This window comes from Penicillium argentinense (assembly GCF_028826775.1).
Source record: "Penicillium argentinense strain IBT 30761 chromosome Unknown utg000004l_segment0_segment0, whole genome shotgun sequence".
In the NCBI taxonomy this organism is placed as follows: domain Eukaryota; kingdom Fungi; phylum Ascomycota; class Eurotiomycetes; order Eurotiales; family Aspergillaceae; genus Penicillium; species Penicillium argentinense.
The window spans coordinates 3,427,812-3,450,927 of NW_026622663.1; the positions used below are offsets into that span (position 1 = coordinate 3,427,812).

The 23,116-nt window shown below is 52.8% G+C and overlaps 9 protein-coding genes across 9 annotated transcripts; 7 read left to right on the forward strand and 2 right to left on the reverse strand.

Moving 5' to 3' along the window:
* Window positions 1-127: 127 nt before the first annotated feature.
* Window positions 128-1,026, forward strand: N7532_004204 (centromere protein H; the record flags this gene model as incomplete). Its single annotated transcript, XM_056616698.1, has 3 exons — window positions 128-302; window positions 415-598; window positions 657-1,026. The coding sequence occupies 3 exons, from the start codon at window positions 128-130 to the stop codon at window positions 1,024-1,026; spliced, it is 729 nt and encodes a 242-aa protein (XP_056477055.1).
* Window positions 1,027-3,953: 2,927 nt separating this feature from the next.
* Window positions 3,954-4,443, forward strand: nhp6 (high-mobility group nucleosome-binding protein; the record flags this gene model as incomplete). The annotated part of the gene is made up of 4 exons (XM_056616699.1): window positions 3,954-4,014; window positions 4,074-4,169; window positions 4,225-4,349; window positions 4,408-4,443. The coding sequence occupies 4 exons, from the start codon at window positions 3,954-3,956 to the stop codon at window positions 4,441-4,443; spliced, it is 318 nt and encodes a 105-aa protein (XP_056477056.1).
* Window positions 4,444-6,928: 2,485 nt separating this feature from the next.
* On the forward strand, window positions 6,929-8,863 carry N7532_004206 (uncharacterized protein; the record flags this gene model as incomplete). Its single annotated transcript, XM_056616700.1, has 2 exons — window positions 6,929-7,684; window positions 7,745-8,863. The coding sequence occupies 2 exons, from the start codon at window positions 6,929-6,931 to the stop codon at window positions 8,861-8,863; spliced, it is 1,875 nt and encodes a 624-aa protein (XP_056477057.1).
* Window positions 8,864-10,626: 1,763 nt separating this feature from the next.
* On the reverse strand, window positions 10,627-11,737 carry N7532_004207 (mitochondrial 54S ribosomal protein uL22m; the record flags this gene model as incomplete). Its single annotated transcript, XM_056616701.1, has 2 exons — window positions 10,627-11,621; window positions 11,698-11,737. The coding sequence occupies 2 exons, from the start codon at window positions 11,735-11,737 to the stop codon at window positions 10,627-10,629; spliced, it is 1,035 nt and encodes a 344-aa protein (XP_056477058.1).
* An 859-nt stretch (window positions 11,738-12,596) lies between these two features.
* Window positions 12,597-16,472, forward strand: N7532_004208 (U6 snRNP complex subunit PRP24; the record flags this gene model as incomplete). Its single annotated transcript, XM_056616702.1, has 1 exon — window positions 12,597-16,472. One exon carries the CDS (start codon window positions 12,597-12,599, stop codon window positions 16,470-16,472), a length of 3,876 nt encoding a protein of 1,291 aa, XP_056477059.1.
* A 924-nt stretch (window positions 16,473-17,396) lies between these two features.
* On the forward strand, window positions 17,397-18,256 carry N7532_004209 (uncharacterized protein; the record flags this gene model as incomplete). Its single annotated transcript, XM_056616703.1, has 4 exons — window positions 17,397-17,496; window positions 17,586-17,647; window positions 17,716-18,006; window positions 18,068-18,256. 4 exons carry the CDS (start codon window positions 17,397-17,399, stop codon window positions 18,254-18,256), a joined length of 642 nt encoding a protein of 213 aa, XP_056477060.1.
* Window positions 18,257-18,869: 613 nt separating this feature from the next.
* N7532_004210 (DUF3500 domain-containing protein) lies at window positions 18,870-20,226 on the reverse strand (the record flags this gene model as incomplete). Its single annotated transcript, XM_056616704.1, has 2 exons — window positions 18,870-19,945; window positions 20,022-20,226. The coding sequence occupies 2 exons, from the start codon at window positions 20,224-20,226 to the stop codon at window positions 18,870-18,872; spliced, it is 1,281 nt and encodes a 426-aa protein (XP_056477061.1).
* Window positions 20,227-21,270: 1,044 nt separating this feature from the next.
* Window positions 21,271-22,368, forward strand: N7532_004211 (cupin domain-containing protein; the record flags this gene model as incomplete). The annotated part of the gene is made up of 3 exons (XM_056616705.1): window positions 21,271-21,369; window positions 21,428-21,574; window positions 21,628-22,368. The coding sequence occupies 3 exons, from the start codon at window positions 21,271-21,273 to the stop codon at window positions 22,366-22,368; spliced, it is 987 nt and encodes a 328-aa protein (XP_056477062.1).
* Window positions 22,369-22,792: 424 nt separating this feature from the next.
* N7532_004212 (Zn(II)2Cys6 transcription factor domain-containing protein) lies at window positions 22,793-23,058 on the forward strand (the record flags this gene model as incomplete). Its single annotated transcript, XM_056616706.1, has 2 exons — window positions 22,793-22,937; window positions 22,991-23,058. The coding sequence occupies 2 exons, from the start codon at window positions 22,793-22,795 to the stop codon at window positions 23,056-23,058; spliced, it is 213 nt and encodes a 70-aa protein (XP_056477063.1).
* Window positions 23,059-23,116: the final 58 nt, after the last annotated feature.

The window sequence follows — 23,116 nt, forward strand, 5'->3', positions numbered from 1 at the left end:
GGGAAGTGGGAGGGGAGAATGAATTAACGAGGAGAGCAGGAGGCTGCAGCTTCCCCGTGAGCGTTGACTCCCCACCGCCTCCGCGCCGCGCATATCACAAGGTTGCCGCACGCCCACGGGAGATCCCATGGCGACCAAACATGGCCCTTTGCCGCATCTGCGGCCAGGCGAGCTGACCCTCCTTGACTACGCGGCGGACGACTCCCGTGATGTTGTGACTCTGTCTGATCAAGAGGCGCTGATCTTGCAGCTTGCCAACCAGCTTCAGGAACAACAGCTTGAAAAGGCATTACTGGAATCAGGTACGATCTAGACCTCGGAGAAATCTATTGCTTTTTTCGGAGGACCCCCCAATGATTTCGTTGTCCATCTCGTCTTTACCGTTTCTGGATTCTGTCTGATCTGTCTATACAGTCCCTGAACCCGAAACAAGTCCGCCCTCAAGCGACGAACTCGACAAAGAGCTCGCGATCGCGGAACGCGAGTTCTTAGAGGCGCGCGCCACCTACACAGTCAGAAGGAAAGCGGCTCGTACGATCCTCATGACCGATCCCATCCTGAAAGCAGTTCACCTGAAAGCGACCACCCCTCCTGAACGGTATGCAACCTCTACCCTATATGATGCATACGTTTCCCGGCTCACGCAAGTCGAACAGAGCGCTCCTCCGTCTGGTAAATCGACGCGATGTGCTCGCGCTAGCACACGAGAATCTAGCCTCGGCACATGACCAGGTGTTGAAACAGCTCTCCGGCCTCGAGGTCGAGAATCTACAGATCAACCAGGAAAACCGCGAACTGGTACAACAGCTTCTCGAGCTCACCAAGCAGGATTCTTCGTGGCGAGAGGAGCTCAAAGACGCAAAACTCTTATCGCAGCTGGATCAGCTGGAGGCCGATTTCAAGACCAGCAAAGCTAAATGGGAAACCGTGAAGAGCATTGCCAGTGCGATGGTTGTCGCCAGCGGCTTGAACTGGGCCGACGATGACAAGCTCCAGGCTTTGGTTTTAGATGAAAGCGATGACTGATGCGTTGACGAGTGACACTCGGGGAGCGTGACTGTTTATTATTTTCCAGGATCTCTGTAGTGGATCTAGTGGCATACCCCATGGGCTTGGTAGGAGTCTCGGCGCCTTTATCTAAGAATTTAAGACTGATTTTCGATGCTTTCTTCAACCTTCCAGTGCCCCCAAGCGAGCTCGTTACCGAAACAAAATATTAATAGGACCCAGGTCACTTGAGTGTGGCCGTGTAAGACCTTGACCCACGCCTACATCACCGAAACCCGCAATGACGGAGGACGGGAGAAGGAGACTAGGCCAAGAAAACATCGTTGGAGAGAGCGAAAGAAACGACAAAGGGAAGAAAGATTTTTTAAATATGGCAGCGCAAGGCTAGTGGCAATGAACCCTTCCGCGAGCACGAATATGACACATTCTCGAGCCCGCCGACGAGATGGTTGCCACTAGACCGGATGCAATGCCGCGTTGCAGTGGGAGCGGCCAGCACGCAGCAGATTACACAGAATTGGGGGAGGCGAGGGGGGAAATTAGATTACGCGACCGCAACCGCAGACTCTATGACGCCCTTCGGAAAGAGTGGAAAGGGTGGTAAATTACAAGTGGGCGCTGGGTATTGGCGGTACATTGTAATGGGTGAGTTTGGCAAAGAAACCGATGTACCTGTACCGGAATGTGGCCACCACCAGTCTTGCTCTCGAAGGCTCTGCTGGTGGCGCCAGCACGCCTGGACTTTTGCACTGCCGAGATCCCCAGCAGCGTAACGCATTAGCGTGCAGCCTCCACTAACGACATGACCGACAGGTCGTGGGTACCTGCTGCCAGCGTACCGAGGGCAGTTCTCGACGCGTCGCAACCTTCGCAGAGTTGTCCAGTATTCAGCTTGTGATTGCCGCACGGTGGGATCTTCAACCAGTGATCAAGCTCGAATCATGTCAAACCCATCCCAGACCCGGCGAACTGGAACGCGATCATCAGGAAATACATACCATCGGGGAGGGCGCACGCCTCATTATTAATCGTATCGCCCGGCCATTACCCGTGGACAAGCTGGCCAGCTGCCCTGCTCGGAAGCAGACAGGCTGAGATAACGCAGACCGAAGGAGCAAGAGATCCTCCAAAACAAAGCGGGAAAAGGAATGGCCATGTTTCCAATCGGCGGTTACGCCAAAAGGGTACGCCACGCTTCTGATTGAGCAACCGACGGTTGCGACCTCCCTTACCTCGAACTAAAAAATCGGGGACGAAATGGATCGCTGCGCGCACGACTAGTCGTTTATTACACAGGACACTTTGGGAGGTGGCCGGGACACCCGTCTCTCATTCGAAGTTGGCGGCGGCGCGTCTGCGCTCTGCACGACCGACTCTGTGAGGTGGTGTACGGCGGCCGGCGCATGGGACAGTGTCGGATGTCGGACATGGGTGCAGGGTCCCCAAGCTCCGTAGCGGTATCGTCTCGGACTTATTGCCAGTATGGCCAGGTGCCATTGCGCGAGAGGCATTGCTCCGCTCAATGCCCGCGCAATCGTTCCAAGGGATTTCTGGGGCAAACGAGATTCGCGCATTGTGGCATGGTTGTGTACCTCTTGCAGCTCCGCCTTACCGAGGATCGCCCGCTTGATTTATTGATATACGTCCGATACAATATGTAGAGTCCGACTACTGGGTAATCAACGCTAATGTATGACATTTTGATCATACAATTGAGACGACTATACTATCCGGAAATGATTTCCCAGAGACACTAGTACGACATAGAGTATCATGGCTCTGTTAGAAATGCTGGACTGTTTTCCCTAGAGGCCTGGCATTCTGGGAGCTGAGGTACCTATGGTATTTTACGGGCGTATTGACTAGGTACTGGCTACTTGCGTGGGAGGTCCCTTACTATGGCGTACGGCAGTACTCGGTACGACGGGTGCGCGGTTTTAGCAGAATGGATCGAGGCGTAATGCTCCACTGTGAGATGGCCCAAGTATGTTACGGTTTGGTAACCCCAGCACGGTGGTGAACACCGTCGATTGAAGAGCATCAACCACAAGATTGCGTAGGAATTGGGACAAAAAACTAGATCATGAGAGTCCTGGTCCTCGAGTACCTCTATGTTACTTTTCCATCTTCGTAGCGCTCACTCGCGCGGATGGCGGCGACCGATGGCCGCGCAGGCAGGCCGGCGCAAAGTTACCCATACATAACGCGGTACATTCCCTGGGCCAGTCAGCAGCGCGCGCAGAGCCCTTGCTGTGCTGCCCACCCTTTCGCCCTCCCCTCTCTCCCGCCCTTCCCTACTACTACGGCTCTCCCCTCTCTCTTCTCCTCTCTTCCTACACTGCTTCGCCCATACTCCCATACCCCCATACAAATTAAGGTACTGCATATCCCCGACTCTACATCAACACCCGCACCATCAGCACCCAATTTTCTCAACACACACATCCACTCCCCTTTTTTTCGTGTTTGTCAGACCCTCTGTTCTTTTTTGCAAAGCTCATTTCCTTTGCTATTTTCTTCGTTGCGCGACTGTCGCGGTCGCGCACGCTACCAACCTGCTGTTCCCCTCAACAACAACAACAACATACTGACCGCGTCTCTTTTCGCTCAACAGTCCCAACTCTCAAATTTTCGAGTCGCATCATTTCTCGAATTTTCCAGTGAGTCAACCTTCTTTTCATCCCCAATTTGGCATTCTGGTCGCCCATCTGCCGGATGCGCGCGCCGGGGAGAAGTTCACTACGACGAGCTCGGTCTCCCTCAATTCTGGCGCCGACTTGTCGCCGCGCAGTCGCATCGGCGGAAAAGCTACTTCCATCGTCGCCTCGGATGATTGATGTCGCTGTCGTGCACTGCAGAGCTTCATTCCGATCCTCGGCATCCACGCGACTGGTTGCTTTGCCTCTCGTGTGCCCAAACGCCGATGCTAACCATCTGATACAGACATGCCTAAGGAGAAAACTACTCGCAAGGGCGGCAAGGAGCGCGTCCAGCGCCGCAAGAAGGGTAAGATTCTTCTCCATCTGCTGGCAATTGACGCGTCAATGCTGACTTGACTTCACAAGACCCCAACGCTCCCAAGCGTGGCCTCTCCGCCTACATGTTCTTCGCCAACGACAACCGCGACAAGGTTCGCGAGGAGAACCCCGGCATTTCCTTCGGTAGGTTCCAACTCACCCTTAGGTACCCCGAATCAGCGACTCAGACATTGTATAGGCCAGGTCGGAAAGATGCTCGGTGACAAGTGGAAGGCCCTTTCCGAGTCCGAGCGCAAGCCTTATGACGACAAGGCCGCCACCGACAAGAAGCGCTACGAGGAAGAGAAGGCGAAGTACCAGCAGGTAAGTTACCCTTTGTCTCCTGCATGATTTTTCTTTTCCAACACTAACTTTTCCACAGCAGCAAGCCGAGGAGGATGAGGAGGAGTCCTCCTAAGCGCCCGGTCGCAACCTCGAATTGCGCGGTTCACGGCGTTTGTGTTCTTCCCTCTTTTCGCTGATATCTGGTTGTTCTCGTCGTTTCTTGGTCACTCATGGGCTTTCTGGAACGGTTCCACGGTGGTTTCACTTTGCTTTTTTTTACCGATTGTCTCCCTCGGAAGGTTACGGAGACCAGTATTTGATTTTGAAGGGAATGCGGCTATCTTTTTCCATGTCTAGCATCCAAGAGCTTGCACTGTCAATTTCGACAGCTCTTGTCTAGCATGCTGGCCTGCCACCGGTGCCTACAGGATTTCCGATGCGAGCCCGGTCTGCTGTAAACGAGTTTAATCCATCACCCGTTTCCCTCGATCTCTTTTTATCTCCATCCTCTCGTTTCGTAGTCCCTTGCGCAGTGGAATGCCCTGGGAATAAACTCCGGTGTCGCATGGCTCTGGGTGGCCCAAGCTCCCGGCGGGTCCGCTCGTGTTTTTCCTGCGACGCGTCTGGTCTGGGGCGATCTCCGATTTCTGCCTCAGGATCGACGTCTGCCGTGTTGAACTGCGAGTGCCCCCCGTCTTTCATACAAGGTATTGCAACACGTTGTAACTAACCACTTAAGTATTCTGCAGCTCACTAATACTCACTAATGCTCAATATTCCTATGATTCCCATTGGCAGTTCTACGGTCATATTTTTGGCCATGCTGTAGCCGCCTAAGGTACCTTGATTGCGTTGGCTTACGTAGGTGCATGCTTTGGCTAACCTCAATCAGCATACACTTCATGGTTTTTAGCGCAAGGCTATCTATTAATTTCGGGCCTATAAGGTCGCACTGCCTTTTTATCACTTCTAGCATAAGCCCTATTTCATTCCTCGGTTCAATATCTGCTTTAACTTTTGTGCCAGTTGCCGACATTTTGACTTGTCTTGACCGGGCCCTTGGCTCAACCCTCCAGTATGTGGTAGATGATAGCTACTACTAACTACAGATTACTCTACCAGAGTCGGTGGACCGTCACAGTGTTTCTCAAATTTCTGGTTCTGTGGCTTGGATCGCGTGGCAGCGACCTCAACCTTGGTTTGACCCCACAATAATTTCTTGTGCACCCCGCCCCCTCTAGACGCAAGTACAATTCACATACGTTTATGCAGTCGCAACCTCACTAACTGCGTCAAGAAATCCAATGAGACTGCATTAAAGGGTCCCAAAGTTCTGGTTTCCGCCGAGAATCTACGGGGTCTAGCTGATCGACGCAGGGTCTAGAAGGGTGGGGCTGGTTCGCCGCTTGGGTATAGATGCAGGGTCCAGAGCGTCTGGAAATGGGTCTAGACAAACCAAGCGACAGAGTCTCTTTTTACTAAGGCTGTTCCTGATTGTGTCAAGGACTTGCGACTAATGCTTGGTGCTATACTTAATCTCAACGTACCGTTATCAATGGTGGGATTAGATCGTTGTCCCTTCTGGATCTGTCTTGATGTGCAAGCTCCAAGGAGGCGTCGGCACCGAGGTTACATAGGATGCATCGCATTATCCGTTTAGTTCAGGCTTTCTGGGGTTAAGCAAATGGTTCCGACAGTGCATTCAAAGTTTTCATGCTTGGACCATTGTTGAAAATAGCTGGTCAGCATTTGCAGGTCAACCACTCATCTTGCAATTGCACGTGCATATATTGTACAGACTGAACATGATGGGACAACACCTTGGTAGTGTAGGTACCATAATTAATGTCCGCTGAGGTGTTAGAACGCATCAAAATTTAGGATGAACCCTGCCTAGTGTTGGCGAACCCCTAACACCGATCTTGGCTCTGGCCACATGTTTCTGGACTAAGTGTTCTTGAAGGACATGCAGACCTCCTAGTACCGATGGCTATATGCAGAAATATTGTGATACAACTGGTCCAGGTGCTTAGGCCCTCATGCATGGCTCGAGGTACCAATGGTCCGTATGTTGAGATTAGATCAAAATTGCAAACCAGATCGTAGGGCTGGGATCCCTCGAGAGAGGGATCAAGTATACATATACGTAGCACTCAGTGACCCTGGGGCCCACCGTACCGAGATGCCTTAAAAATTGATCTCATCGAGCCAGGATTCGAGTGAAAAGTGTCGAGATCGTCATAAGCAGAATCACCTCGCATAACTGTTGTCACCCTGGGGCAGTGAGTGGACGGAAGGCCAATGGCGGCTGGGGTGAGTCATAAACCGTGGGGCTTAGACCTGGTCGCTAAGCCCGATCAGGAGCCCGCACGTCGGGGTCCCCGAAGGGGGAAAGCGTCTCCTCAGGCCGCCATTATACTTGAACAACCCGCTGGCCTCAGGCTTGGGATCTTTTCGAAGTTCCCTTCCGGCTTTCCAACACCACTCGATTCACGGCCGTGAGCCCTGGGGCCTAGTCTTTCTTTAAGCTTATCTGGTTACAGTGATTGTCCCTGTATACCCCATTCTATACCCCTCATATACACCCCGATACCCCCAGACCCAGACCCAATCCCATCATGGCGTCCCTCGGAGATCAGTTCTTCTATATGGATGCGCAGACGGACGACTGGGTGGACTTCGACCAATTCCTCAACCTCCCGGCGGCCTATGGCGACGATTATGCCGCATCTGCCACCGTTTCGCCGGAGATGAGTCTTCCCTACGATGCTGAAACGCTCGGGAACGACCTTCCGGCCTTTTTCCAGTCGGCCTTCCCCGACATGGTCGACCATGGAGCTTTCGAGCAGGATCAATTCCTGGCCGACCACTCCCCCGATTTCGAGCTGACGGCGGATACTCCGGTGTTTGACGATGCCATGTTCAATGCTTACCAGCCATACGAAAACGGTTACTCTTTCCGTCAGATGGTCGAGACGCAAGCCGCCGCCGACACCCGTGCTGCTTCCATCAAGGAGAAGCGCCGGGAAGCCGCGATTGCTCTACACCTACAGCGACTGTGTGATTCTACTGCCCGTGACCTCGACATGTCTTCGGATTCCAACACCAGCTTCTCATCCCCTAGCTGGTCGGATTACATGCGCGAAAGCATATCTCCGCAACCCGCCAGCTCTGGCAGCCCAGAAACGACGCCTGCTGCCCCTCCGCCATCTGCCGCTGGAAACGGAGGTCTTGAAATGGTTCTCGACCTGAACATGAACGCCACGACCAACCTGCCAAAGAAGCAAAAGCCCCGTTCCCAGGCGCAGAAGGAGAACTACATCAAGGCTCGCAAGTACGGTGCGTGCGAGAAGCACAAGAAGCAACACAAGAGGGTAAGTCTTAGCCATATTTAACCACCGTCCCGTCGAATGACCATGCTAAACTCTTTTTAGTGCAACTGCCTCGAAAAGGCTGCTGCTCGCGCGGGTGTCAACGAAGCTCCACTGAGCACTTCGCTCAGAGAACAACCTCACCGACCCCTGGTACACGTACCAGTCCTTCCAGATCTGCGTTCCTCTGGTGTTCCAGGAAACGATCCTTCCATGATTCCACGTGCTTCGATCAAGGTTATCAAGAGACCTACCAGCAGTTCTCCCGGACACGATCCATCGCGGGGAATTTGTGCTGTCCTGCCGACGGTAAGATCGACCAAGCAGGCCGGCGTCCCAAGCCACGACCGCAAATACAGTATCTCCGGCGTTCTACCCACGATCCGGACTGTGCGCAAACATACCGGCAGCGCGACGGATCAAAACCTTCCGTACAATGCCGCTGGATCTATGCCGGCAACCGCAAAGAATGTTGTCAAGCAGTCCAGAACTTCCTCTGGTCACGACCCGTCCCGTCCGCACCGGAGTGTCCCTCAGTCTGTCAAGACGGCGAGCGAATCCACCAGTTCCACGACCTGGCGCTGGAGAACAATTGGGGTTCTACCCAACATCTCCGCGCTTCCAAAAGGAGGCAGCAACAGAAATACCGTACAGACAAATCCATCAGATGCTGGCGGTACGTTTGGGAACCCACATTTGCAGGTACGGCGTCCCAGACATGGAATGCCCTCGGGTCTTCCAGAAAGCTCGTTGCCGGCAAGTGGTACTCGCACAAGCCCGATTCGCTCGACGCAAAGCTGTCGCAATACCGGATTCTTGGGTATCCCAAGTTCTGCACCCAATGCAAAGATGCAAGGCACCAATCTGCCAGTCGACGTTCTTGTTGCACTTTCGGAGCGTTCTCGTTCGGAACGTGTCTCTGTACGCTCTCCGACCGGCTCGAAGGCGACCTCGGAGTCTCCCGTCCAGACGATAACAAATGGAACAAGTGTAAGCTCGTTCACAAGTCGTTTTGTGGGTTCGATCCTGTCGATTTTTGGTCTTTGGCAATCGCCGCTGTTGGCGTCCTCTGCCTCTCAACCCGAAGACTTTATATTTAGCTGCCTTTCTTTCTTTGCGAAAAAGTTGAGATCAGCTAGAGGTGGCTTGCAACTCTTCAACACGCGGTCCGCAGGGCTCTGATGATATGTGTGCTGTGACGGAAGCCTTAGTTCCTGAGCTTTCCCAGGGTTGCTGAGAGTGTGTTCTTCTTTGGAGTTGCGGTATACCCGTGAGGTCCTCATGAGATTGAGCTACAACTTGAATTTCTTTTTATCTTTTCAAAACCTTGGATAGGAGTTTGATGATTGGAGTTAATATCCACGAATAGCTGAGATGTTGATGGTGGTGGGAACCGATGCATAGAGTATATGCCATTTAGATGGATTACAATAAACAAGAGCATTCACGATCCGAATTATGCCCCAATATCAATTCCAGTAGAATATCGTTGCCATAAACGTAGAGCCATCGATCATCAATCCCTCGTCCAGTAGTCTTGTAGTCTCCGAGTCCTCCTGTGGCTCCACACCAAGCCCCGCCAAGAGTTTCCTGAACCCGAAAGAACTCCTGAACGTCAGCCAGCTGACAAGAACCCTGCTCACCATGGAAAAGGAAACATCATTCCAGTTTTCCACTGTTACTGGGTACTTAGTTCAGGATGACCCATTAACTGACCCAGACACATTCGACTATGTAAGCTACAAGTTAGGCTGAGTTTGCCGTTCTCGTCCACTCATTTCATCCCAGACGAAATCCAACTTTGGTCTCATAAACCGCGCGTACGATTCAGACGCCGATAATGCTGAAAGTGAGACCCAATGGCAAAGATTCAAAAGGCAGATTCAGCATTTGAATGAGACTTCTCCGGCAAATACAAAGTATAAACTTCTTTTCCTTGGCCGACATGGTGAAGGTGTTCACAATGTTGCCGAGAAACGATATGGCACCAAAGCATGGGATGTATGTCTTCACATGTATCACGCATGAGTACAGAATATCTCATTTGTGTTAGAATGTTGTAGCTCACACGTCTTATAGGAATACTGGTCTCTCCTGGATGGTGACGAATACGGCACTTGGGTCGACGCTCATCTAACAGACGTTGGCATTTCCCAAGCCAAAACCGCACGGGAAACCTGGTCAGAGCAGATAAAACACGGTATCCCAGCTCCACAGTCCTACTATGTGAGCCCACTGCATCGATGCTGCGCCACTGCACAAGTTACCTTCGAAGGGCTGAAGATGCCGCTCACCGAGCCCTTCCGGCCGCTTATCAAGGAGGTAGGTCCTCACGCAGATCTCATTACTGAAAGATTGCTCTTACAAAATTTTCTTTTGATCAATAGCTCCTCCGGGAAACAATGGGTGAACATACCTGTGATCGCCGATCCTCTGCGTCTGCAATTACAAGCGAGTTTCCCCAATATCAACTCGAGGCGGGTTTCACTGAGGAGGACCTACTATGGGAATCGAAGACGCGCGAGTCCGATGAGCATCGCAATAAGCGCCTATTGGGACTGTTGAATGATATATTTTCCAACGATGAAAATGTCTTCCTTTCTTTGACGGCCCATTCCGGGGCTATCACGAGTATCTTGGAGATGGTGGGTCATCGCAAATTTCCCCTTCAGACCGGCGGAGTGATCCCTGTCATTGTTCAAGCGAATTTTTAATACAAAGCTTATAGTCGATGAAGATTTTCATAGATGGTATTGAAAATATTGTACATGGGCTCCAATTCAGCCCGACTTTCTCTACTGTAAATGCAAAGTCCTCTCCACAAGTCGGCAAATGGCAACAGGAACAAATAAAATCGGGACAGCCACAGATGAATGGTAGTGTGACAGCCAAATGTAAACAATACAACGCAACGCAACGCCAAAGGGGAATCGATGCTCATACGATTACCAGCTGTAATACTGGTTTTGAGCAGAAATCTTCCGATCCGGCAGCTGGGTCCAGAGCTGGGAGGCCCGCTTCCGTAGCGCCTCAGCCTCGCGCTTTTCCCACTCGCGAATGCGAGTCTTCTCCTCCTTCAAGAGAACAGTGAGACCAGTGGCCGGTGGTCGAAGGCGGTTGATCTGGCCGCGGGCACGGTGGTCCATACCGAATCCGTACGGACCACGGTTTACCCATGCCTGTTGGATATAGATAGATGTGGGGTCGGAAATCTTCTTGCGCTCGCCGGACTTGAGGGTGACGGTGATGGGCTTGGGACGTTCGGACTCGGCGGCGACCGGCAGGCCCATGCCGGCACGGACCATGGCGACGTTCTTTGCGTGCTCAAGGTGACCGAGAACATCCTGCGCAGCCTTCTTCTTGCTGAAACGCATCTGCAGAATAGCCTCGTCGATGTTCTTGCCAGCGATTTGCCGGGCCAGGGGACCCAGCTTCTTAACCGAGGTCTTAAACCAGTGTGACTTAGAGAGAGACTCGCGTTCCGTTCGTTGGATCTGTACTCGCTCGGGAATACGGCCTCGTTTCCCAATCTCACGGGCGACCATCTTCTTCTCCCATCGGAGTTGCGCCCTAGGGTTGGGGTTCAACGCCATCTGCAGACGCTTCTTGTCTCGCTCCTCCAGCGGCACATCGGCCTGTTCCGCAGTTTGCTCCTGGATCTGCTCCTTCTTCCGGCCGGGCCTGGGGCCAGAGGGTGCACCGACGTCGTCGGCGAAAATCGAGCTGGCTCCGAGTCCACCTTCTTCTCGCTTGGGGGCGGCCGGCGTGTGAGTTGCCTTGGGTTTATCACCGAGGACCCAATTTTTCATGGATGACAAGAGCGAGCCCTTCTTGTTCCCGGCAGGCTTGTCGGATTTGCCGCCATCGTTCTCGGCGCGGCAAACAGCTGTCGAGGTGAATGTCCGTCGGGGGACGACGCATGAGACGCGGTTCCGGGCGGCTGATTGAAAGTCAGTACTGGGGGCTTAATTGAAAATAAAATGGACAACAATCATGGCATCATGGCGGAGACTCACTAGCCCGGACCAGCTGCCCATATGGATAGACAACACCCATTGTGGCCATGGAAAGTGGAGTGTTGACTTGTTGCAGAGCGGTTGGAAAAAAGGTCAAACTTGCCTGCGCGGGCGGCGTCTGCGGGCCGCCGTAACCTGCCTGAGGCCGGCAACGCGGTATGTCCTGCAGGTCGCGACGTGATCGATCAGAAGCTCTGCAGCGGGAAACCGACCCAGACGCATCCCACGGCGCAAAGGAGCGTCCCTAGAGGAAATGAGCCCGTAGAACCCTTCATTCGGGGGACTTGGACCGCTGCTGCCTCCACGCCCTCGTCACGGTCTTCCCTCACCGTCATCTCCACAGAAGATCCACTAGCCCTCCTCTTTCAGGGCCTGCGCAGTTGCTCTCCTTCAGTCTTCCGGCATCTTTCCCTTCCTTCCTTCTATCCTCCTCCCAACTTCCCAGGCCACCACCGCCTGTGGCTCCCATCCTTCTCCTCTAGCCCAGCCGCCCCTCATCTCAGGTTTCGGATTCTCACCTAGATCGGCCTAGACCCGCGGCCTTCTCCCGCTCCTTCACCCACACGTTCCTTTTCACCACTGCTAGTCCCCTCGCCATCGGCCACCGTCGCAGTTCCGCGACCGACAAGACAATCCGATCAGCGCGACCGCTGCTGCGCCAACCCGTACCTGAGAGAACCCCGCGGAGACCGGTACGACGAGACGGGATCAGATCACGAGCTCAAGTTGGCCGACGGAGGAATGGACTTCACGTTGAGGCATTTCGTGGCTGTCGTCTAACCTGGATCTCTGCTATCTTAGCACTATCCGTGACCTCTGGTCCTGAACTTTTTCTTTCGATTTTGTCCTTTCGCCCTTCTCTTTCGCTCAGAGCGAGTCGCGGTCTTTGATTCTGCAAAATGGACATAAATTCGCTTCTTTCCCCGGACTCGAATCCTAAATCTGGAAATTCGACGCCCGTACCCGGTCCTACGTCGAACAACGCACCGACCTCAGCTGCAGGGCCTTCTCCTCATAAAGCGATTAACAAAACTCGGTCGGGTCCCGCCCGCAAAGGAAAGCCCTCTTCGCCTTTGGCGCAGCAGGTGTACGCCCCGACTGGACTTCCCGAGTCATCTCAACCGGTGGCAAGTGCGAGTCCCAATATGAGCGGCAACGGTGCTGCCGCTGCGACCGACCTGTCTACCCGACAGGCGTCAACACCGGGGATGGATACATTGGCAGACCTGGCTGCGATGCAGCACCACCAGCCGCAGCGCTCCAACGCCCCCAGCATGCTACGGAACACCGAGTCGTACGAAAGCCAATTGTCTCCGTCAACTATCCACCCTCATGTAAATCCAATCAATCACAACACCCCCACGCCCCGCACATCATTCGACATTGCCATGTCCGAAGGCCCTCGGGAAACTGCGCGGAGGGATTACGGACAGACTTCTTTGGATTCGGATGCGCAACGTTTGGCGACCGAAGTTTTCAATCAAATCCAGGAAAATCCGCACACCTATGACGCACATGTCAAATTTATCGGAATCCTGCATACGGGCTTCGTGAACCACGTCTATCCCCCTAATCAACCAGATATCCATGGCGACCCCCGGCGGTACGATCTCCTTAAGGATCTAAGAACAGCCCGCGAGGAAATGGACAAGCTTTTCGCGATGGGCGAGGATCTCTGGGCCGAGTGGATCCAAGATGAGAGTATGTTGGCCCATTCCGTGAATGAGCGCATTGCCGTCATGGAGCTTTGCCAGCGATCAGTTGAAGAGGAATTCGGAAGTACCAAGCTTTGGCATATCTATGGCGAATGGGTGCTCTACCTCTACACAGCAGCCTGTGAACATGGAGCTGGTCAGTGGACCGAGGAAGACCGAATGATTGGACGCGAAGTTTTTAGCTGGCAGTCAGTTCTGGAGGTGTGGCAGCGAGCCGCAGAAGCCACACGATTCAGGATCAACAACAGCCACCTCGTTTGGGATCGTTTTCTGGACCTTCTTGACCAGGATATCGACCGTGCCACTCCTAACTCGCAGGAGAAGATGGACAAGATCAACCGTCTTCGAACACTTTGGGATATTCGCTTGCAAACTCCTCACGCGACATGGGACCAGTCATTCCAAAAATTTTCTGGCTTCATTTCCAAGCATTATGGATCTAGCAACTACGAGGAAATCATGTCTGATACTGTTGCCCGCGCCGCAGAGGCCAAGGGATTTTACAGTACGCGAGAAGAATTCGAGCTTCGACTGAGCAAAGCCGAGGAGTCTGGTGACAAGGCTCTCGAATGGGCGGTATACTCGGAGTATATCGATGCCGAAGTTTCCCGCAAGCGCGGACGGCGAAGCGGCTTCCATGGATTCCATTTTGAGCTTGTCAATGCTGTTTTCCAAAGAGCAGTTCTGCGGTTCCCCACAGATGTCTCTCTCTGGGAGGACTATGTGATGTTCCTCATTGATGAATCTATGCATGGCCACGCCTCTACTACAACCATCGCAACCCTTGACCGTGGCACACGCCACTGCCCCTGGTCCGGTAATCTATGGTCTCAATATCTTCTGAGCTCAGAGCGAGAAGGCCAGTCATTCTCCACAATATCTGGCATCAAACACAAGGCCACCAGCACAGGCCTGCTCGACGCCGGTGGAATGGAAGAAGTGCTGAAGGTTCACACTACCTGGTGCAGCTACCTCCGTCGGCGTGCTTTCCTCTCGGACTCAACCGACGAGGACCTGGATGTTGCGGAAGTCGGTATTCGATCCGCCATTGAAAGTGTACAAGAGCTTGGCGAGAAGAAGTATGGGCGCTCTTACCAAGGAGATCCTTTCTTCCGCTTAGAACGCATCTATATTCGGTACCTCAGCGAAAGCGGCAGCTGGGACAGTGCCCGAGAGACCTTCAAGGGCCTCGTTCCTCGCCGTGGCAACAGCTATGAGTTCTGGCTTACTTACTATGGCTGGGAGCTCATTTCCTGGAGCAAATTCGTGCAAGGAGAGGCAACTGTTGACGCAGCGCGGCGAACTCCTAACCCCAGCTATGCAACTGCTGTATTAAAACAGGCCATCAAGCGGGAGGATCTCGACTGGCCGGAGAAGATTGTTCAGACTTACATCGCTCACTGCGAGGATTACGAAGACTCTGATGAGCTCCAGCTTGCTGTTATTGGAACCCGAAAAGCCATCCGAGCTGTCACTGCCCGGAGAGAACGGGAGGCACGCGAAGCCGCGGCTGCTCAGCAACAGCAGCAACAACAACAGTGGGAAGCTGCCGTTGAGGCTTCATCGTCAGAAAAGAGGAAGCGCGAGGACGAGGTGGATGCCAACGGCGAACCCACAAGCAAGAAGGCGCGTGGCGAGGAAGAGGTCGCAGAGCAAGAAACTACTCCTGCAGGCCCTAGTCGTGACCGCGAAAACGCAATTGTTGTGGTCAAGAACTTGCCGAAAGGGGCGACAGAGCTTCAAGTTCGGCAATTTTTTAGACATTACGGCACAATCAACAGCGTCAAGATGCTATCGACAGAGGATGAACACTCCCAAACTGTGCACATCGAGTTCGAAACTAAACAAGACGCACTGGGAGCCCTGGCTCGCGATAAGAAAATCTTCGATAACAACACCATCGAAGTGCATCTTGAAGCATCTTCGACCTTGTTTGTCACCAATTTCCCTCCGGCTGCCGACGATGAGTTCATTCGCAATCTTTTCCAACCATACGGCGAAATTGTGGATGTGCGCTGGCCTTCGCTCAAGTTCCAGACCACTCGACGATTCTGCTACGTTCAGTTTGTTTCGTCTAGTGCTGCCCTCCGGGCTACCGAGCTTAACGAGATTGTTCTGGAAGGCAACTTTAAGCTCGTGGCCAAGATCTCGGACCCAGCAAAGAAGCAATCGCGCAGTGGACCTATGGAAGAAGGGCGGGAGATCTTCTGCAGGAACCTTGACTTCAAGCGTAACGAGAAAGACATCGAGGAGCTTTTCTTGCGCTTTGGTACGGTTGAGAATGTGCATTTGCCACGAGGTGCCGATAACCGCCCGAAAGGATATTGCTTTGTGGTCTTCTCTTCCAAGGAAGAAGCAGAGGCCGCTCTTGCTATGGACGGCGAGACTTTCGGTTCACGTCCATTGGCAGTGCATAAGAGCACCCACGCAGGTGCCAAGCGCATGACAAATACCGTCATTTCACACGTTGCCTCGGCGAGATCTCCCTCTGTAGAGCCCAACGGCAATAGTGCGGATGGTGTTCAGACCGTCGGAGACCGTCACGAACGCACGCTCGCCCTTATGAATGTACCGGACACCGTCAATGAGGCTCGTATCCGGGCCCTGGTGGAACCTTTCGGACAACTCGTGAAGATCTCGTTGAGACCAGACCACCAAGGGGCCATAGTCGAGTATGTCGATGTGCATGGTGCCGGGAAGGCGGCTCTGGCCCTGGATGGGAAGGAGATTGTTCCGGGCCGTCCTCTCCATCTCGGCAGCGTCCCGGAGCTGTTGGCCCTCAAGCCCGACAGAAAGACCGATCGAATCACCTCCATCAAGTCCGAGAAGCCCAAGATCTCGCTGCAACCTGCGGGTCCAATTAAGCGCCCCCAGCAACCGGGTGCTCGGGGCGGCCGCCGTGGTGGCCTGGGAGTGAAGCGAGCCGCGCCACCGGCGCCCTCCAGCAACAGCAACGACAAAATGGATACCACACCCGATGAGAAGGGTCACGACAGTGGCACGTCCAAAAAGAGCAATGACGACTTCCGTACGATGCTGCAACAAAAGCGCGAGGGATGAAGCGTGAAGTGCAGTGAAAGTTTCTGGCGCAACGTTCGTTCTGGCATGAATCTGGTTGGCGTTTGTGTTTTTGAAGGTGGCGCTTTCAATGCTACCTCAAGATTCAAATGTATCCCACTCTCCGGGTGGGCATTTTGAATCATGGAACTGCTTTCTTGATTTGATTCTATTTTTCTTTTGCTATCTTATTTGCTCTTTTTCGATTGCGGGCCTCACGCCCTCCCTCCTGTACATTACGTCCCTCTTGCTGGCTTTAGTTCTAATGATGACGGCTTTTCCGAGAGACCCTCTGTTGCTTCTGCCGGGGGTGCTCCTTGCAATGAAGGTGCGACGTGTTTGTACGCCTGATCGTAGGATTTAGGGTTGTCTGTGGCACTGTCAGGCTGCATTTCATTCTATTGGCTCATCAATTGACTCTATGTAACCTGCCTTGGGGTCACTTGGCCTGTTTGCTAGGGTTTGTTTCTACTAAGTACATTGAAGACCGATAGAGCCTTGATCTCTAGCGAATTTCAAATAGTAACTGAAATAATACCTCTATCTATACAAAATCCTATCGTTCCTCACCTCTTCCCTGTTCCGGCGAATCTGCTGACGCCGAGAAAAGAGTAGAGATCGCCTGTGCAGGGGCCGCTCTCTGCCCTGTTTGGAGGGGAAGCGGTAATGGTGGGTCGCGCCCGCAGACTCACCCACCTCCACACCTCCACTTCGAAGATCTCCTCTCTTATACCTCTGGTGCTCCAGGCAGGACATATTTCACACGACGCCCACAGGAAGTCTTGTCAGTCGAACCCTAAGTATATACCTCCATACCTCCAGCTATACCGATGCGCCCGCCTCTCGCAGGGGCCAGATCTCGTCCTACATAGCTACGCTATCGGCCGCTCGTCGCCTCCTAGCCTCGACAGGTGGACACCTGGCATCATGGATTTCAACCTGGTGCCTCGGGGCTTTGACCGGAACTACACGGGAATTTTAACTAAGACGATTGTCTACTCAGGGACACTCGCCATCTTTTTAGCTTGTGAGTCACAGAACGAATAGCTCCCGACGCCGCGTGTCATGCCAAGGAAAGCGGCGGAGCCTCTGAACTAACCTGTCTCACCTGCACAGCCTTTGCACTCACTATATCTTCGATCATCATACCGAAATGGGTCAGCTACCACAGTGAAAAGGTGAGTGAAGCTTGAAAATGAAACGTGACCGACGGAGAGCTAATATTTCTCTCCCTTTGCTTCTGTAGCCAGCCCACCACTACTCCTACGGCCTGCACCGTCGCTGCTCTTCCCTATCCGATACCTGCGAGAGCTTCCCACAACGAGAAGACTGCCATGGCGAGGACCGGTACTTCTGCTCCATGTGGCGCTCCGTCGGGTTTCTCATGTCCTTTGCCGTCGTGCTCGAGGGGATGAGCATCGTAACCTACATCATTATCCTGGGAGGTGGGAAACGGCTCCGTGAGAATGGATGGAGGATCCTCAGCATTCTAATTGTGATATCGGCTTTGATTCAAGCTGCGAGCATGTCGATAGTGGTAGGTCTTACGCGACACCCGGGAAAGACAAGGGCGCGGTTTGATTAACTGGGATCATTAGGCATACCTGTTCGATAACGAGGACCGATTTTTCGTTGGTTGGCAGCTTGATCAGTCGTGGATCTTCTGTACTGTTAGCTGGTGCATCGGTCTCTTCTGCGCTGGCGCGATCATTGTCGCCGCCAAGATTCTACCTTCGGAGGGTGGCTATGAGCTGATCCCGGACCATGACGAGCTAAGGGTCACTTAATGGAAATTGCCCGCGGTGCAGGGAATTCAACTATATTCTCTCAGATTATATGTCTTTATACTACGGTGCGATTCTCTGGTCAGTGGAAATGATTTTCGAGCCATTTCCTTTTCACTTCTTTCTTTACCTCCTAACTTTCAGCTTCATCTCATTTTTTTGTTATCTGGTCTATGGCGGTGTTTGACTGGTTCCATATCTCCATTTGAGCTATTTGGCGTTGGGATTGTAAATAATTACTTCTGTCTTCTATGAAGACCTGGCAGCACATGACTAATAAGACGATGAGCTAACTACATTATTCAATCACCTTTTCCTGATACTTTTGAGGATGTCCATGCTTAATAAATTTCTACTCCATTCATTTCATCCGAGCCATAATGCATAGTGTAAGTGTGATCAATTCATATCTTTATATACCGGAACGGAGACCTAGGGAAAAAAAAATCAGACCGGTCAAAATCCATAGGCTACCACGTTCTCTAGCAAAAGGAAATACATCACGAGCAGAATCAGACAACGCACGTGTAGTCTCAAGACAATGCTTCATCAAAATTCATCGCGTACAGTATATACATGACGGTGCTTTTTCCGCCGTTGGTCAGGTATCAGCCACCTACCAAACAATCTCTTTGCCATTCAATCCCTCGATCGCCGGGACTTGTGCGCGCAGCGCATGGCCGTAGTCACCAGCATTAGGTGTTCGCAGCAAAGTATGAATATGGAACTTTTTCGGCTCCTCGTTATTCAAGAAGACACCCGAGTGGTGATCGAACTCGATCAGAATGACGGGACTCTGGATTCGGTAATAGAAAGGATCATCATTGCCGTAGCCACCTATCCAACAGAAGTAGGTCTCAGCCTCCCAGCGGCGAATCTGTTCAATCTTCATGGCGCGCGACTTGGCCGGTAGGTAGAGCAGATACTGCTCCAGGATGCCGTACATAAGCTTCTTTTGCTGTTCGTTGAACGTCGATGCAAGGATGCCCTCATAAGGGACCTCACGGTTATCCCGGTAGGCACCGCAAAGATGACGCTGGTCATCCTTGTTCCAGCGGCCAGGCGGCATGGCGGGATCCTTCATGATAGCAAAGACGCGGGCGTGGGACTGCAATTTCGCAGAGAGAGACTGCATCAGCTGAAGGCCGAGCTTTTCTTCAGTTTGCATGATGCGGGTGCCAGCAAAAGGACCGGCGTCGATTTCGTTCGGTTCGGCGCCCGTGAACCACGGGGATGCGACGACCTGGCCCTTGTACAGGAAAATGTTCAAACATAGGTGGTGGCCGTAGAAGGACCAACCCCAAGGTCGGGTTGTTGACGGGCGACCGAAAAGCACAAAATTATAGGAGAACTCGTTCATCACGCGAGGTGACTTGACGAGCTCGCCGAGGAAATGATTGATGCGCATGGCGTTGACGGCCTTTTCGTAGCCTTCTGGGGAAAGCGTGGTCTTCAACACATTCATCACAGCATCGCGCACCTGTGTATTGACCTCGTCGAGGCGCACGCCCTTGTGTGCGAGGAGAAATTCCGGGTTCGACCATGTGCGCCACTGTGGCGAGTCGATGTGATAGTTCACGGCTTCTTTCTGCTTCTCGTCCAACAGAGACAGCATTAATTGTGTCGCGTCCACGATCTGCTGGATTGGGACATTTTCATCTTGCAATGTGAAGAGATCTGGCCGGACCTTGCCTGCGGAGGAATTTAGCGATCTTATTCTTTGCGCCGGCGCATTGCGTCGCGCAGGGCAACAATTGGCAAGTCCTACCATCGGTGGTTACGCCCTTGAAGGGCTCCTGCAAGAGCTCCAGCCAGTGCATGTACAGCGCATGCAGCCATGGGGGTTGCTTCAGCGTCTTAAAGTCGTGGGCGTACTCATGCGCATCCTGTGTGCACATCACCTGGAATCGCTTGAGATTCAGGTCCGGCAGGTATTGGCGATACTCGCCCGTCGGCTTCTCGTCAGTGGCCATGATGGAGCAGCAGGGGTATATATGTCTGGTGGTGGAATTAAATGCGAAAGATGTGGAGGGGCTTTTGGTATTATAGCATAGGTACTCTCAACCCCACACGAGGCTGCTCCCCACGAGCGTGGGGATTGTGGGTGAGATTTTACCCGTCGCCCATTGCCAGCGGTGGCAATGCCCATCCTCGGCCAATCCGGATGGGCCGGAAGGGCATTTATGAGCGATACCGTTGCTCGTCCAGGGTTCCAGCTGATGCTTGAGTCAGCTGGTAGTTTTTGAATTTCGCAAAGTGCAATCATCATGCCATCGGATGGACATAGGATGGGGCTCGGTGGGAGATACCGCTCTCGGAGACTGGCTTCCGCCGGGCATTTACCTAGCATTAGCAGTATGTTTGCATTTATTGCATTTATTGCATTTGCCATGCTAAATTCTGCATGCAGCTCATATGCACTTGCACGTACCTTATCCCAATTGAGGCTGATAAAGGTAGCCAATAGGCTCACTCGGTATAAGTCTTGTAGAGTGTTATCTCATGGGGCAGGGCAGGTTTACGCCGGGCATCCCAATGCAAGGCAGAAACACCCCGGCATCTACTATGGAATCGCGGTGAATAGATTAGACTGTTTAAATCATTTTGAATCAATTGATCTGAATGACCACCCAACGATACATCCGATTTCTGTCAAACCTATCCTACCATGTAGACAAGGTACCGTGGGTATCAGTACTAGTCGTGCCAGGAAGCACAGATGCGGTATACCTCAAGGTATACCTGATCTCGATACACGGTCGCATAGTGGATGCCTCTCATCAACAAGACGCGTGTCGGCTTTGAGCCATTACACTCAACAAACCCATTATTTGGCTGGCGAAGGTGGACACCTGAGCAGCTCGGGACATCCGACAACGGCTTCTCCGCCTCGGCAGCGATTTCCCCGCAAGCCGAGTACCTTTAAACTCTCAATTCTCCAAACCTAAAATTTCCGACTGCCAGCACCTGTGAAGCCGATTCTTCATTCTGTCCAGCTCAGTCAGTGTCGCTATACAATGTCGCTTCCGTTCTCCAGTCAGCCTCCTGCCTCGCGGGTTCCCTATGCCATCCCTCAGCTCGAGGGCGAGCGCATCACCATCCCTGGAAGCAAAGGTGTCTTTCGCATTTTGGCCTCTTCCAAGCAGACCAATGGTCTGATGGCCGTCTTTCCAGAGCGGCGCGAGTCTCTCTGATGCACCGGGATTTCACTACCACAACTACGCCCACGATGTCTTTCTGGTAACAAAAGGATACCTGAAGCTGTGGAACGGAGACCAATGTCGAATAATGGCTCCCGGCGATTTCGCCTATGTGCCTCCGGTATGAATTTCTGCTCAATCATGTCTTGTGTTCGCCAATTGACTGGTTTACAGACCGTCATTCACAACCCCGAAATGATTGGCCCGCACACCGAGATCCAGGGATTAATTACTCCGGGTGACTGGGTCGACTTCTTCCGCTATGTTTCAGAGCCCTACGAAGGCATCCTGGTCCCCGAAACCGACAATCGCGACCTCAAGTCCATTTTGATCCCGAAGGTGATGGCTGCCAAGGAGAAATTCGACGTGGTGTTCCAACCCCATTACGTTCCCCCGGAAGTGAGTGACTGGACCAAGGATAATGAAAAGTTGCCCAAGGGTAATGAGAGATACTTCCTGCGTGCCAATACCGGCCCCCGATGGATGCTGGGTGGAGTGATGTCGCGCCCCTTCGTCACCACCAAGCAAAGCACCGGGGTGTGTGCCATCTCGAGCATTGAGTCTTCCAAGGAGTATGGCGAGACTGTGTTTTCGAAATTCATGGCCTTCAACACGGTGGACCATTGTTTCTGTGTCATGGAGGGTATTCTGAAGGTCAGCCTGCAGGGTTCCGGCCAGACTCTCTTCCGTGAAGGCGAGACCGTCGTCATTCCCGCTGGTCAGGCCTTCTCCCTCGGCTTCGAGAGCAAATATGTTAAGGTCCACTCTTTCTCCGATGGTGATGGAATTGAGTCTTTAATCCACCAACTGGGCAAGCCTCTTGAGCAGGTTGTTTTGCCCGAACAGGCTCCAGAATGGGACGCGTCTCGGTTTGCCACCGTGGCGGAGCGTCTAAACGTGACACTCTCGTCATAGAGTGTGTCGAACTCGATTATGTGAACCCTATCTGCGTTCTCGATGTAAATAGTCATTGTCTATATATCTGCATATGAGCCAAGAGATCGACGAAGTTACGCACACATTACATCATATTTTCTTATCTGCAATATCTCAGTCATCGTCCCCAACGGTTCCCATCCCATACGCCTACCCCATATTTTGCAACTGCCGAACTATTTTGCAGATGCAACTAGTGATTAAATGACGAAGATTAATTTGTGCCACTGGCATCGATGATTGGCCCCCAGACCGGAGGTCCCCACGGGGCATCACGTGGCGGGATGCCGACCATCCGGAATTTCCGGACACGCGCTCGTTATCTCATCTGCACTCGCATAGCGTACCCCAGACCCCAAACCTAGACCCAGGACCCTCCCGCCCTTAGGAACATGCCTCGATAATGCAACCACATCAGAGTGCGCTAGCATCCGTGGATGAGCCGGCTCCGAAGCGAGTCAAACGGCCACGCGCCGCCCAGGCTTGCGACCGGTGCAGGACGAAGAAGTATAAGTGCGATGAACAGTATCCGTGCTCACACTGTAAAAGTGGGTTTTGATCCCCTCGTGAGGCTCCACTGGGTATACTAATTATTCTGCAGAGAGCCATTTGGACTGTGTGTACCAGGGGAATTACCGAGAGCGTGAAAGCAACCGATCTGCAAGGTAGGCGCCATATCTCTCCCAAAGCCTTTGGAATCGAGGGATCGGATGCCCCATCCCCGATT